Consider the following 15042-nt stretch of genomic DNA (forward strand, 5'->3'; position numbering starts at 1 on the left):
GTATGATTTATGTGTCTGTTTTCACCACAATCATTCTCTAGTTCTGTAGGTCATGTATGGTATCACTCATGCGTGAAATCATGTGATCATCAACCCTGTTTTTCCCGGGCTTGTGCTCCTGTGCACGAGACGTATGCTTCAGATGTATGGCCTTTTTCCCGCTGCACGGCATCTCACGTGCAGAGTTTTTCCGCGTGCAGTGCTCTAGCAGCTTTGGTTTTGTTGTTTTGCTTTCTCCTTGTCTTGAAAAGAGTTCATGGTGAACAGTGGTTGAATCCAATTCTAAGTTTCTTCTCAGTTTTAGCAGTGTCTTATGTTTGATATTCTTAGTGCATACAGTCTTCCAGAGAAAGAAAACAAACATACTGGTCCTTCGAGCCGGATCTTCAGGATGGACGAGCAGAGTGCCATACCTGGACAGCGAGTCAGTTCAAGATCAACGAAGGGCAAGCTGCCCAAGCGATTTATTTCCTCCGACGCAGACGTCGGAAACCTAACACAGCGAAGACATGATGAGAGAGGTGTAAGGACTAGTGCATCCGAAAGAAGAATAGCCAAGGAAGTCGAGAGACTACAGGCGGAGTTGGACAAGGAAGCAGAAGTGGCGAAGTTGCGACAAGAGTCGATCGCCATCCAACTCGATCTAATGAAGAAGGCAAGCACGGTGGAGAGGGCGAAGTCTGAGTTTCGTCGCCGCTCTTCCGCATCTGCTTACAGTGAGAACAGCAGCGAAGATAGAAGTGTCTACTCACCTTCCGATTTGGACCGACCAGTGGTCGGCACAGGACGTGGGTCTACACCACAGTCAGCTGATGGACTGGTCGAACCGACAGCCACAGTTACAGACGCAGCGTATGCGTCGGGTGATGTTGAGGCAAACCCGGTGGAGATGGTGCTTGGGCAATCGCCAATAGTGCCACCCAGTGTTACTGGTTCAGCAAGTTCAGATGCTGATGACGACGAAACAGAGGTGGATAGTTGCAGCTCCGACTACAGCAGAAAACTGCCTCTGTGGTATGTTAGAGAACTAAGGAACAGAAAGTCGAACTCAGAACTGGCAGGGGACCAGCAGCAGCAGCAACAACATGTCAGCAGATCCACACAGCAGTTTGTTGTCAGGAATCCAGGCAGACTACAGCCAACAACTACCCTGTCAAGGGCAGTAAGGACACCAGCACACCCAGTGAGCAGCAGACCAGTGCCAGCAGTGGATGCTGCTGTTCCGTCACCACCTGCTACTATCAGTGCAGTAGGCAGTAGCACCACCAGTGGAGCATCAGCAACTAGGCCGCATGGTGTGGACGGTCTCAGCGCACAGCGCGCCGTAGCCGCATCCAGTGCAGCGCCAACTCAACGCTCTGGCTTCGTGAGCCAGGCGTTCGCACCAATGACAGCACTTACAGCAGCCGCCCCTCCGTTTGTGCCGAAGCCCAGCGTGACGGTGCACGGAGCAGCTACCAGTAGTCAGCCGACAATCTCGCGTGAGGTCAGACCCGGCCTGACATACACCAGCACACCGGCGTATCCATATCAGCCTATGCCTGTACCACAGTACATGGTTTCAACAGCAGCACCCCAGTACCCGAGTAGCCAAGCACAAGCAGTGCCAGCCCACCAAATCGGACAGCATCAGGGTGCCCCGACAGTGACGCCGGCCTACCGCCCGAGTGGCCACCTCAAGGCACTGAAGCTGCCCATGTTTGATGGCAATGAAGACAATTACGTGAGATGGCGGCAGAAATTCATGGGACTGGTCGGCGCAGATCCGAATGTCACAGAATACTACAAGATGGCACGCCTGAGGGAGGCTCTCGCGGGTGGCTGTGCTGAGGAGCTGATAGAAGACGTCATGGACGGGCCGGGGGCCTATCAGGCAGCCATGCAGGAGATCGAGGCCTGGTATGGTGGTGAGGATCGTCAGATCGAGCGGCACGAGCAGGAAATCATTACGTGGCCGAAGATCACTACCATGAAGGACACTGAGAAGATAAAGAAGTTCGCATTGAAGCTGCGGAGTGTCCTGGTGAACATGAGCTCATGTGGTATAACCCCTGGCCGAGAGCTCTATCTCGCTGCAACGGAGAAAGTCCCGTCGTCAATGCTGCTCAAGTACTTTGAGAAGTATGATGACCAGAAATGCGATGTACAATCATTCGCGGACTGGCTGCTTCACGTCGTGCACATGATGCGGAAGGTGGACGAGCGCCAGCGCAACAGCTACAAGAGCCAAGCAGTGTCATCCAGCAGCAGTTCGGACAAGCGCCAGGCTGCTGCAGAAAGACAATCCGCTTGTGGCAGTCAGAGGACCAAATTGTCAGAGCGCCGTCAACACTACACCCTGACAACAGCCGCCGAGAGCAGCGAGCGGAAGTCAGCCGGTACTCCGAAGAGCTGCATCAAGTGCGGTAAGCAGCATCAACTTGCAGACTGCCATGAGTTCGCGAAGATGTCAGTTGCTGAACGCTGGAGCTTCGTGAAGCCCCTCAACATCTGCATCTGTTGCCTGAGACCGGCTAAGCATCGATCGGCAGAGTGTCGCAACAAGCCCTGCGACATGTGTGGGCGGAAGCACCACAGAATGTTACACTCGGAGAGAAAGCCCAGCGAACAGGCGCCGGTAGTTAAGGCACAAACCGCCGAAGGTGACAAAGCGGGTGCACATTCGTCTGCTGCCGTCAATGTCGGAGCCAGCTGCTTCGCGAGTGACAGTCTCTCCCAGTCTCAGCACGTATCGTTCATGACAGTGCCGGTGACAGTGAAGAATGGTCCTCACGTCGTCGAGGCTACCGCACTGCTAGATTCGGCATCATCCGTCAGCTTCATCAGAGAAGACCTGGCCAAGCAGCTGAGTTACAGCGGAGATGTCGAAACACTGACGACTACCGTACTAGGTGGCAAGACCATCCGAGGTGACCGTGAGAGAGTAGCGGTTACTATCACCCGACAGGGAGGCGACGAAGAGTCTGCATTCTCTGCCTTCGTCCTTCCAACAGTGACTGGTGCCATCAAGCCTGTCGACTGGAACGCGCAGAAACAGAACTGGACGCACCTGAGCGACATCAGGTTCCCAAGGCACCAGCAGCATGCTCAGGTGGACATCCTCATTGGACTCAATGCGGCACAGCTTCACACGTCCCTGGAGGAACGGCATGGCAAGCCTGGTGACCCGCTAGCTCGGTTGACACCACTCGGGTGGGTGTGTTACGGCGCAACTGACAACTCCTATGACCAGCCCGAGATGACATGTGTTGGTGCATCTCTCGTCGGGTCTACGCAGGACCTGAGACTAGATGAACTTGTCAACAGCTTCTGGGAGTTGGAGAAGGTCGGCATGGGTGAGACATACTCAACACCTGATGAGCAACGGGCAGAACAGCTAGTGACCGAGTCGATTCAACACGATGGATCGCGTTTTGAGATGGGCATCCCGTGGAGTGCGACGAGCGGGATTCCGAGCCTCGAGTCCAACGCAAAGCAGGCTGAGCAGCGGCTTCAGTCGTTGGAGCGCTCGCTCGCCAAACGACCGGCTGTGTACGAGGCATACCGGAACGTGCTGTCAACCTACATGACGAAGCACTACATCGAAGAAGTTGAGCCCACCACAGCGGCAGAGGACGGAAGTGATCAATGGTATCTTCCCCACTTCCCAGTCGTGAGAAATGATCGCGTGACCACCAAGGTGAGAGTCGTCTTCGATGCGTCCGTCAACTGGGGAGGTACGTCTATGAACGAGGAGATGTATGCTGGCAGAAAGACACAGAACAATATTGTTCACGTCCTGCTTCGCTTCTGCCTGGAGCCGGTGGCCCTGGTCGGCGATATATCAGAGATGTTTCTGCAGATCCAGCTACGTCAACAAGACCGCAAGTACCACCGCTTCTTGTGGCGGCACGACCCGCAGCACGAGCCGAAGGTGTACCAGTTCAACCGCATCGTCTTTGGTGTAAAAGCGTCACCGTACCTGGCGGGTAGAGCTCTCGAGGAGACCTCCAACAAGTTTGGCCATCTCTACTCAGCTGACGTATCGGCCGCGGTCCACGATGACACTTACGTAGATGACCTACTCCATTCGTGTGCTGATGATGACACAGCCAAGCGTGTGCGCCTCGAGGTGAAGTCACTACTCCATGATGGTGGATTCAACATCCGCAAGTGGCTGTCCAATTCTGCAGCAGTAATGGCCGATGTTCCAGAGGAGGATCGTGCGCCAGGAGCTGTTGCCGAGGTGGGTGATCACAGTCACAGCACGCTGCCATCCACGAAGACTCTAGGTGTCACCTGGAATGCTGAGTCCGACAAGTTCCTCTTCGTCTTCTCCGGCTGCGCAGCTGAGCAGATGACCAAGAGGACAGTCCTGAAGGAGATGTCCACAGTATTCGACCCGCGAGGACAGATCTGCCCGTTCACGATTCGCTCGCGGATGATGTTCCAGCAGCTATGCATCAAAGGGTATGGCTGGGACGATCAACTGGACGAGCATGATGCCAAGGCTTGGACGCAATGGTTCTCGGAGCTACCCTCACTCTCAGCAGTCCAAGTCGACCGGTGTTTCAAGGTGGCCACTCTCGACCCCTCCACTGCTGAGATCCAAGTGCACACGTTCACCGACGCATCTGATGGAGCGTACGCTGCTGCTACGTACATACGGTGCCAGTATCCAGACGGAACGGTGAAGACGACGCTAGCCCTGGCGAAGGCGAGACCATCTCCAATCCGCAAGCTCTCCATCCCAAAGTTGGAGCTGAAGGCAGCGGTCCTCGGCACGAAGCTGAGCCTCGAGGTGGAGAAAGCACTCAACCTGCCAGTCCGAGACCATGTATTCTGGACGGACAGTATGAACGTGCTGTATTGGGTCAGATCTCACAGCCGGAAGTTTCAGACCGACATCGGGAACAAAATCTCCGAGATTCACGCCGCTACCTCTGGAGCTCAATGGCGTCATATCCCGGGCCGACTCAACCCCGCAGACCTGCCAAGTTGTGGATTGACAGCGGAGAAGCTAGCTGACAATGAAGTCTGGTGGTCCGGACCGGAGTTCCTGTCGTCGCCTCCCGATCAGTGGCCAATTCGAGAGATCACTGTGCCATCATACGTCGGTGGAGAGACGAAGCGAGCCCTGGCATCTGCGTTTGTCACAACAGCAGCGGAGCCTGCACAGTCTCGCTTGTCACCAGCCAGGTACTCGTCATGGAAGAGACTTCTTCGCGTGACGTGCTGGTGCCTTCGTTTCCTCCGCAACTGCAAGCAGGCAGCTGGATCAACCAAAACCAGTGCACCTGCCACATCAGATGGATTGCTGCAACCTCTCCCAGCCAGCAGCACAGAGGGGAGTTGCGACTGCAGCGGCAGTTGTGTTCCAGTACCGGAGCTGTCGGCTGAGGAGATGGTACTTTCAGCGAGGTACTGGCTCTCCGTTTCTCAACGCGAGTCCTATGGGCGCACCATCAGCCGTCTTGAGCGTGGCCAACCACTTGAGAATGGCGATCCGCTGCTGCCACTGAATCCAGAACTGGATACAAGTCAGCATCCTGCAGTGCTGATAGTCGGCGGACGGCTCGATAATGCTAGCACGAAGGTTACGGCATGCACACGCCGGCCCGTGATTCTCCCACCTAAGCACCAGATCACCTCACTCGTCATAGCATCGGAGGATGAGAAGTGTCATCACGAATTCGGAGTCAACTATCTACTCGCAAATCTCCGACAACGCTATTGGATCGTCCGCGGGAAGCAGGCAGTGAAGTCGCATCGACACGGTTGCAACGGCTGCAGACGACGGTGGAACAGGCCAGCATCCCAACTCATGGGACAGCTTCCTGAGCAGCGTGTCGCTATCACTGAACGAGTGTTCTCTGGCGTTGGCGTGGACTACGCCGGGCCGTTCTCGACAAGGCAAGGCCGTGGACGAAGCCGTGCCAAGCGTTATCTCTGCCTATTTACGTGTCTGGAGACACGTGCGTGTCATTTGGAAATGGCTTACGACATGACGGCGCAGGGGTTCTTGATGTGTTTCTCCCGATTCTGTAAGAGGCGAGGCACACCGAAGGATGTCGTCTCTGACAACGGCACCAATTTCGTCGCTACTGAAGCAGAGCTGCGAGACGCCGTGGAAGAGCTGGAGCACTCTGAAGATGTTGCGGCAGACATGGCGTCAAACAAGATCAACTGGAGATTTAATCCACCAAGCGCGCCACATCACGGAGGTGTGTTCGAGTCTATGATCAAGCTGGCGAAGCGTGCAGTGTACGCCGTTCTCGAAAATGGAGTGTGCAGTGATGAAGAGCTTGCGACCGCATTCGTTCATGCGGAGGCTATGCTGAACGCCCGACCTCTTACGAGTATCAGTGACGATGCCGAGGATCTAGAGCCGCTAACGCCACTGCACTTCCTCGTGGGTCATCGCGATATCCACCACGCCATCGATCATCTGGAGCCTGACGGACAGCCTGATCCACATGACAGGTGGAGAGTTGTACAGCGCCTAACTCAAGACGTCTGGCGAAGGTTGGTGAAGGAGGTGGTTCCAACGTTGAACGTCCGGCAGAAGTGGCAGCAGAAGAAACGCAACATCAAGGTGGGCGATGTCGTCATCTGTGTTGACGCACACACCCCTAGAAGTACCTGGCCACTCGGTCGAGTGGTTGCTGTATACCCGGCTGAGGACGGTTGTGTACGCGTAGTGGACGTCAAGATCCGCAAGCGGGTGTACCGACGTGCTATCAATGTCCTGATTCCACTCGAGAGTGAGCAGTGAACTGTTAGCAGTAGTGAACAGTTTCGCTCCGTGTGAACTGCTAGCAGCAACGAACAGTATTGTACAGCAAAGTGACATGTTCTTAAGGAACATTGATATGGTCATGCACCCGACTTGGAGATCATTATCTGCTGTTTTTCTCATCATCTTAAAATTCAAAATTGTTCTTAGGTGACAGTCCAATTCTCCGGCATTGGCCGTTCCACTCAAGTTTGGTGCAGCGTTCAATCCATGCTATACATGTAGTGTGATCTCTTCTGTTTACGTTAGCTTGCTCTCATCCGTCAACCATAGTTCTGCCTTATTCGAGCAAAGAGGGGAGAAATGTATGATTTATGTGTCTGTTTTCACCACAATCATTCTCTAGTTCTGTAGGTCATGTATGGTATCACTCATGCGTGAAATCATGTGATCATCAACCCTGTTTTTCCCGGGCTTGTGCTCCTGTGCACGAGACGTATGCTTCAGATGTATGGCCTTTTTCCCGCTGCACGGCATCTCACGTGCAGAGTTTTTCCGCGTGCAGTGCTCTAGCAGCTTTGGTTTTGTTGTTTTGCTTTCTCCTTGTCTTGAAAAGAGTTCATGGTGAACAGTGGTTGAATCCAATTCTAAGTTTCTTCTCAGTTTTAGCAGTGTCTTATGTTTGATATTCTTAGTGCATACAGTCTTCCAGAGAAAGAAAACAAACACTGGCTACTCCAGATGCTACTTGTACTATGCATACTATGGACAATGGAAGCTGAAAACACACAATGTCATGTGGAGGATTCACAATATCAAAGTACACTGTACTGTATATGCACGCACAAGGAAAAAAGAATTGGGAACTGAATGCACAGACACGCAAACATTCACGCACAAACTCAACAATGCCTGGATTTCAAAAACACAATCAACACGCATACTTCACTAGCACTAGCAGCACTACCCTCTCACATCGGCTGTACTCAGTTACTCAGCCAATGGAGTGGAATTAAACAAGGGGCAGCACCAACTTCCTCAGTGATCAGCTCAGCAGAAAAAGTGGCGAGGAATCAAAGAAATTAAACCTTCAATCACAAGACAAAAAGAGATGTCCACAACTTTCTTAGTAATCACAAATCGGACCTCATACTCCAGCCTCACATGATATCACACACTTCCTCACGGCACAACTCTGCAGAGTATACTGCTGTTCAGAGATATCTGAGAGAACACAGAAGAATCACACAAACAGCAAATACAATTTTTGTGATCGGGAAAGTATTACACAGCGCACTCCACTCTCCATGGTGGTTGTCCAGTTTCTTTCCCGACCTGGCTGGCTACTTGTTCATGTATATCAGTTCCATACTGTTACGATGGCAAGAGTACATAAAGCAGAATGTGCGACTCTGTAGATGGGTTCTGGACAGTAGAATTCTCCGTTTATATACGTTTTGATTGGTCATGGATGATTCACTTCTATACTCTTACTCTGTATCAATCAGACCTGTCAGTGTGATATCAGTTTTAAAGAAAATCTAGACGGCAAAGATTACGTAAGCGATATGGTGCAATAGGGCTTGAAAGTGATGACGTCAAAACGGCCAGGGAGTAGTAAGTTGACATCAGATTTCTAATTTTGGATCCACTAAGGTGTGACTTTGCTATTGCCTAAGTATGTGGGTGCATAGCAACCCACTCATGTCGCATGCAGGTGTGACTTTTATTTCGCCACCAGTTGTAACCCCGCCCCCAGTAGCCAAATCAGTCAGTTTCACTGGCTACATCACCGTGCTGTGGGTAAGACCGCTTGAAATGTGCTTGGATCCATACAAAAACTGGATCCAAGTGGATCCAGTTTTTGAATTTTTGAAATTGTTGCTATGCTGTGACGTAGCACTTTCAAGCCCTATTCTCCATATCTAAGTCTACTTTCTGTGTAGGACTCCGTGACCAGTCCAGGACCTGTGACCAGTCCAGGCCTGTGAATAGTCTAGGCCCTGTGAACAGTCCATGCCCTATGACCAGTCCAGGCCCTGTGACCATTCCAGGCCCTGTGGCCAGTCCAGGCCATGTGACCAGTCCAGACCCTGTGAGTAGTCCAGGCCCTGTGAGTAGTCCAGGCCCTGTGACCAGTCCAGGCCCTGTGACCAGTCCAGGCCCTCTGAGTAGTACAGGCACTGTGAACAGTCACTGGTCCTGTAACCAGTCAGATCGTCAACAAAAAAACTAATGCCCTGTGACAAGTCGCAATACCAAACAAACATGGCTGAACCAATCACAGTTTCTACTGTGCCCCCAGACCAGTCACGAGGAACCTATCAGAAAGGAATTTGTCAACAATATTCTCAATAGATAGCCCACTACACAACTCTAGGGGTTTACAATACCTACTGCTAATCAGCACACTCCTTTATGGTGGTACAGCCTCCTGGAACACATCATGGTCAGCCAAGATATCGGATATTCCTCTACTGATAGACTTGAGGAGATCTTGTATTATCACCGGCGGATGGTTAGACTGGGTATTCAGGTATAGTGTTGTCCTTGTCATCTTTTTGAGGTCCCATTTGGCGTTACCCTGCGCACGGGGTTCTCCCCTGCTAGCGGACCGCGCTCAGACTGTGCAGGTTGCGCCACTGCACTGTAGTACCATTTCCGGACGACAATAGCGTTGTGGCGCCCGGTTTCGGTATGATTTGTATTGACCGTTTACAGGTTTGCTTGTGTGATAACGAGGAAGTTCACTACTTCTAGGTTAACATTGATCGTAATCTTCAACCAATGACACAGAGGCAGTGCGCCTTAATGCTCAAATGCCCGGAATGGGTAGAGCGTAGTACGCAAAATCTTAAACCCATGACACTGGAATTCCTGGATTATAGTCTTCCACAGGCCATCTAACCAGTCTCACTACCCGTTGTATTCATCAGCATAGCTAATTCACCACCAAGATATAGCCAGATCGACTCCTTGCTGATGTGTTTTTCTAGTTCGGTTAGATCGAGAGAATGCGCCCCAACAACTCGCATACCGTAGTGACGCACATAAAGACCCATGCGCTTATGAGTGAGTTGTTGCGTTATTTGCTATTTTTGGCGGGTCATTTTGTCTCACACATAGGCGCATGCGCTTGAGTTGCTAGTGTACCGGTACCTTGCATAATTATGCACATAGTGCAATACCGCAATGCACATTGAACTATGTGAACATGGTATTTTTGTGGTGTCTGTTTGTCGCGGGATGGACTGCATTTAGATTCACTTATAAGCCCATGCGCTTATTTGTGAGGGTGCGCTTATGCCCGGGTATAGGCACATGCTCTTATATGCGCGTCACTACGGTACCTCACTCCCATCAAAGAAGTAAAATCCACTACACTATATTAGTGTTCTGCTTTCAGTTATAGACATTGCAACCAATGAGGTTGAAAGAATAAAACTACACCGTGGCAGATTGCCCAGCCTGGACATCCGACGCTCTGTTGCTGCCCTCTGCTACCTGTTCAAGCTCCACTATCTGACTGGCCCTGCCATGATCACAGCCCTCCTACCCCCTCCAGCCCGGGCCCGCACCTGAGCCAGCGTGCGCACAATTGCGAGCCACCATCCGTTCCAGCTGACCAAGACTGTCCCACCTCAGTCTCGGAACAATGTCCTTCCCCCACTGTATGATTGACACCTGGAATTGCCTCCCAGCCTCTATCCTCAGTGCTCGCCCCTCCCAGAAGTCAATGCAGACCTTCCAGAAGAAGGTCTATGACCACCTGAGGCAGTCTGACTGGGACTGGGCAACCGACCGCCTCTAGCGTCCTCCAGGATTATGCCCCTGCTTCTCCCACCCCAAGCCTAATGGGGGCCAATCCTGAGTAGCCAATCTCCATTGCTACCCCATTGCACCCTTCATTTGACACTCTTCATTCACTCCTATTATCTGTTTGATTATTTGCTATTTTCTGCTGTGTTCCAAAGTTAGATCCTCTCCTTCGTTCTAAATCTTCCATTTTCTCCCGTGCTTTTTCCCCTCGTGCTTATGCTCCCCTCCCGAATTTGGTGCGCCTGCCATGTGAAGATGCCGAGACCTCTGGTCGGTTGAGCATGGCAAGCACCACCAGCACCATCTCACCCCATGCTAGCCCCATGTACCTGCCGGTGAGTTGTGTATTTTGTAAAAAATAAAAATAAAATAAAAAAATAAAAAAAGTTAAACCATCTAACACTCTGTAACTTACCATCTTGTAGACTATGACATCAGTGTGTATGTCCATCACTGCTTGGCGGGTAACAGGTCTTTGAACACGGTGATGTGGTACGGATAATTGATCAGCAAATCCGGGATAGTGTGGCTGCTTTTCTGAGAGTGCCGAGCGCCATGTTTGAGTACCATCTATCAATGCAGAAAGAAATAGTGAAGCACGTCAAAAATGTACGCTCATCCAGTGGAGATGAAAGTCCCGATAGTCAATCTGTCACTGAACACAGTCTCCAGAAGTATGGAATCAAGCAAGAGTACGAGTGTGAGATTGCCTAATCACAGCCCGCCGCCCGAAGCGCGAGGGGCTGTGATGTAGGCTGATCGAACACGACTACGAGTGTTTTGATTACATTTCTCACATGCACCCACGCTTGAAACTCATATCGAACTTGTAAATACTTCGCGAAGGGCTGTGATTGGCTCATAGAATATGAACATGACTGGTTTGATTGGATTTCTGACATGAACACGCACTTTGATCTTCCGATGGCGCTTGAAAGCACGACTCAACCTTCTCCAGACCGAGTCGTGTAAAAAAAGCGAGCTTGTTCAGTAGATCAAAGCTCTAGTGGAGCGGGCTTTGATCGTAAAACCAAAGCCCGCCTGGGCAGGCTTTGATGGGAAAATCAAAGCCCGCTCCACTAAATATGGAGTTCTACTTCTTGTAGCATGCTTTGATCGCCGCATCTAGGCCCTGCTAGGTGCAATGCGATTGGTCATCTCCGTGCCTACAGTCTTGTGATTTGTCAGCAGGGTAAGATTGAGTCGTACTACGAGACTTGGGCAACAGAATGCAGTCAAGCCACTCAAACCTCTCATTAAGTGCAAGCTCCTTTTTCCAACCTGCACTGTAGAATCAAGACAGGCATCATCAAAGGCAAAAACACCAGCACAAGAACTCACCGGAATAATGTAACATCCTTGAGATTTGAGTACCGATGCCTCAAGAGTGTTATATCCGTTAGGTGTACGTATAGGATGACGTAGTAACCGTGTGTCACTCACACCCCGACATGCCACAACACTGAAACCATGACGCCTAGCTGCAGTCATATCGACTGATACACCGTTGTATACATCAGCTGGATACGCTTCAGTCTTCACTGGTTCATGGTCTTGGTTGAATATGCAGAATGCCTGAACTTCCACACCATCAACCAGAGATATGCCAGTGGTGTACTTTGGGCCAATGAAGTATGACAGCATATCATACATTCGACCTGAATGCCGACTTGTCACATCCTTCTGGAACCGCACTAAACATCTTTCCAATATCTGTAGCCGCTGGTTGTTAGTGACAGGGAGGGTGCTGTGCAAATATAGTAGTTGCACAAGGCGAGGGTTGCATTCTGCACAGAAGTCAGGGCAGAGAGAATTGAGAGAAACACACAGTGGTATGGACATAGACCAACACATACATTTTCGGATGACATTGTGAAAATGAAAAAATCAAAATCGTTGACATCTGAAAGTGATCCATTTGTCATTTCCACGCCAACAGCCTACTTCCTATAAAACAGACACAGTCAGGGGAACAACACTGGATGAATTTTTGTTGGTATGTGAGTTACGAATTTGGTGCACATACTTCTTGAAGTACACACAAGTCCATACTGTCTGTCCTATTTCCAAACATCATCAGGATGCATATTGCATATTGCACATTGTACTGCATTCTGGTGATAGCAATTTGTTGAAATGTCGAAACTGATACAGTGGACTGAGGTGTGATTCGGCCAAGGAATAAACTTGCATGTGTGCTCAAAACTTCCCATAGTACTTCAAGTATTATGAAGCTGCAGGACGCCCAACCAATGTAACTAGAAGGTAACTGATTGAGAAAATAGTAAGACAAGTTTGGAATGGCTCCAGACTATCCATCTGCATGACTCAATATCATACCTATAATCCTGCCATCATGACTTTATCAGAAACCCATCAGTTTATAACATACATCATCATCATATGTACATGTATGTGAAAGTGAGCCGGCATCAGCAGAAGACTGTGTAGTAAACGCCACAGACTGAGATTGTTTCTGTTCTTGTTTAAAACAACAATTGGTTTCAACTCTGAGATACCAAGGACAATTACTACAAAGGTTTGTGGTATGAATGTCACTTTTAACTCTGTGTGAGCAGAAATTCCACAACCAACAGACACACGTCTCTATTCCAAAGGTCTTATTCCAGAATAGACTTACTCTGTGTCAGATGATTAACACTGATCAGCTTCAGCAAGGCACTGCACTCTACACCACACAGTGTACAGTAGAGAAGTAGTGAGAGTACTTGAGTATGACGATGCTTTGGATCACCTGTACTCTGGATGGTAATGTAGCGATTCATCAAGTGTTGGGCCAGGTGACGATCAGGCATATTCAACATAACCGATGCATGCGCACAATTAGCAACATCTCTACATTCCTCAATGCATATGACATCAAGCTGCTGTTGTAGTAACTTCGTGAATCCTGGAGTTGAACATCGGCACTTTGCGGCCCAGTACACTGCCCATAACAGCGTGTGTTGGTTCTTGCCTTCTTGCCAGAGTTCAGTAGGTAGGCTGGCTAGCTGATTAAGTAAAGACTCTGTAAGCTTTTTCACATCAGTGTTCTCCTCATTTACAAGAGCACATGCCTCAAGGATGTTCGTGATCTTGTTTGAACTCCGTAGTGCAGTGATATGACGTTGGATGAGAGAACATTGTGATATCAGTTCACTGGCGGGTTGAAATGTGCGTTTCTTCCTTATGCTATGAAAGATGGACTCAATAGCATTAACAGCATCATGTACCGTAGTGACTTGATGACCAGACTGATCTGATCTCCACCTAACTGACTGTCTGGACTGTGCTGATGTCTGAGTCACCTTGCTAGTAACACATAACCTTGATCTGCTGGTTGACTGGACTAACCGGCTCTGTACACTCACAGCATAACCACGCTGAACAAACTTACTGACAGTCTTGAGATTGCCATGTAACTTTGAAGAAAACATGTTCTCCTGGTGATGTTGTATATTCAGTAGTACACGGTTGTATAGCGTATAGCTATCGCCTTTAATGACTCGGTAACACTGCCCTGTTATCGCCTCTATTCTCACCTTTATCCGTTAACTCTCACAAAACAACTCAATACCATTGTCCCAATGCCACGTCTTCACTTCGCACATATGCACTAACTTCCACACTAGCATCAAATATCTAGGCCTGCTCGTAGAGAATTCGATAGTGAATGCTGCTGTCTGATGATCGCTCGATGCGTGAAACTTTAAGTTACAGCTAACACAGCCTTTCGCCTCTGTTGTGTGTGTAGCGTACAGTATATGGTGTGGATTACTGAGAATTTGTCAGAAGATTACGTACTGCCGGTCTGTAGAGAATAACACACAGTGCGGCAAAATACACACACACACACACACACACACACACACATACACACACACACACACATACACACACACACACACACATACAACAGATCAGATACTACATGCAACTGTTCACAATATCTACAGCCGCAGTGCTAGACATCGGATGAAATCCGGGATCAAGAATAATACATTTCCGGCCATACAGCGGTGCACAACCCAATGTTGGAAAGTCTACAGCTGCACAGTGTCCAGTACTAGCTGACTTACATGGACCAGATTTCAGTCACCAACACTTACTGCCTCAACCATATCAGTCACGAAGGACGTGATTCGTAAAACCGCTTTCGGGGTTTTTCAGTAACTTGAATGCAAAAGATCACTTCAGTCAGTATATAACTACATGTACACGTGTTGTTTGACTCGAAAACAAACTTCAGCCAACCACATCGAAATTCCCTGGCAATTATTATTTGGCCTAACTAAGGATGGGTAAACGAGTCACCAACATGTACACGTACTCGTTCTCTACTAGTTTTAGGAGTTGTCAAACTACTTCTCGATTTTTTCCTCGGCCGAAAAGTCGGATAGGATGATCAGATTATGCATGTCCGATACACAACACATTGCCACAATCATTGAAATCCGGAAAACAATTGCTCGAACGCACTCAGCCCGCCAGTCAACTATTGTTTCTTC

General features: G+C 49.7%; 1 protein-coding gene and 1 long non-coding RNA gene across 2 annotated transcripts; one reads left to right on the forward strand and one right to left on the reverse strand.

Moving 5' to 3' along the window:
* Positions 1–391: 391 nt before the first annotated feature.
* Positions 392–6754, forward strand: LOC135823544 (uncharacterized). The gene has a single exon (XM_065336386.1). The coding sequence runs from the start codon at positions 392–394 to the stop codon at positions 6752–6754; it is 6363 nt and encodes a 2120-aa protein (XP_065192458.1).
* Positions 6755–7468: 714 nt separating this feature from the next.
* On the reverse strand, positions 7469–12699 carry LOC135823338 (uncharacterized). The gene is made up of 3 exons (XR_010554670.1): positions 11876–12699; positions 10950–11104; positions 7469–7939 (listed from the first exon to the last, which is right to left on the reverse strand). It is a non-coding gene; the product is annotated as an uncharacterized LOC135823338 (long non-coding RNA).
* Between the last annotated feature and the right edge of the window lie 2343 nt (positions 12700–15042).

Source organism: Sycon ciliatum, chromosome 8 (genome assembly GCF_964019385.1).
Source record: "Sycon ciliatum chromosome 8, ocSycCili1.1, whole genome shotgun sequence".
Classification (NCBI taxonomy): domain Eukaryota; kingdom Metazoa; phylum Porifera; class Calcarea; order Leucosolenida; family Sycettidae; genus Sycon; species Sycon ciliatum.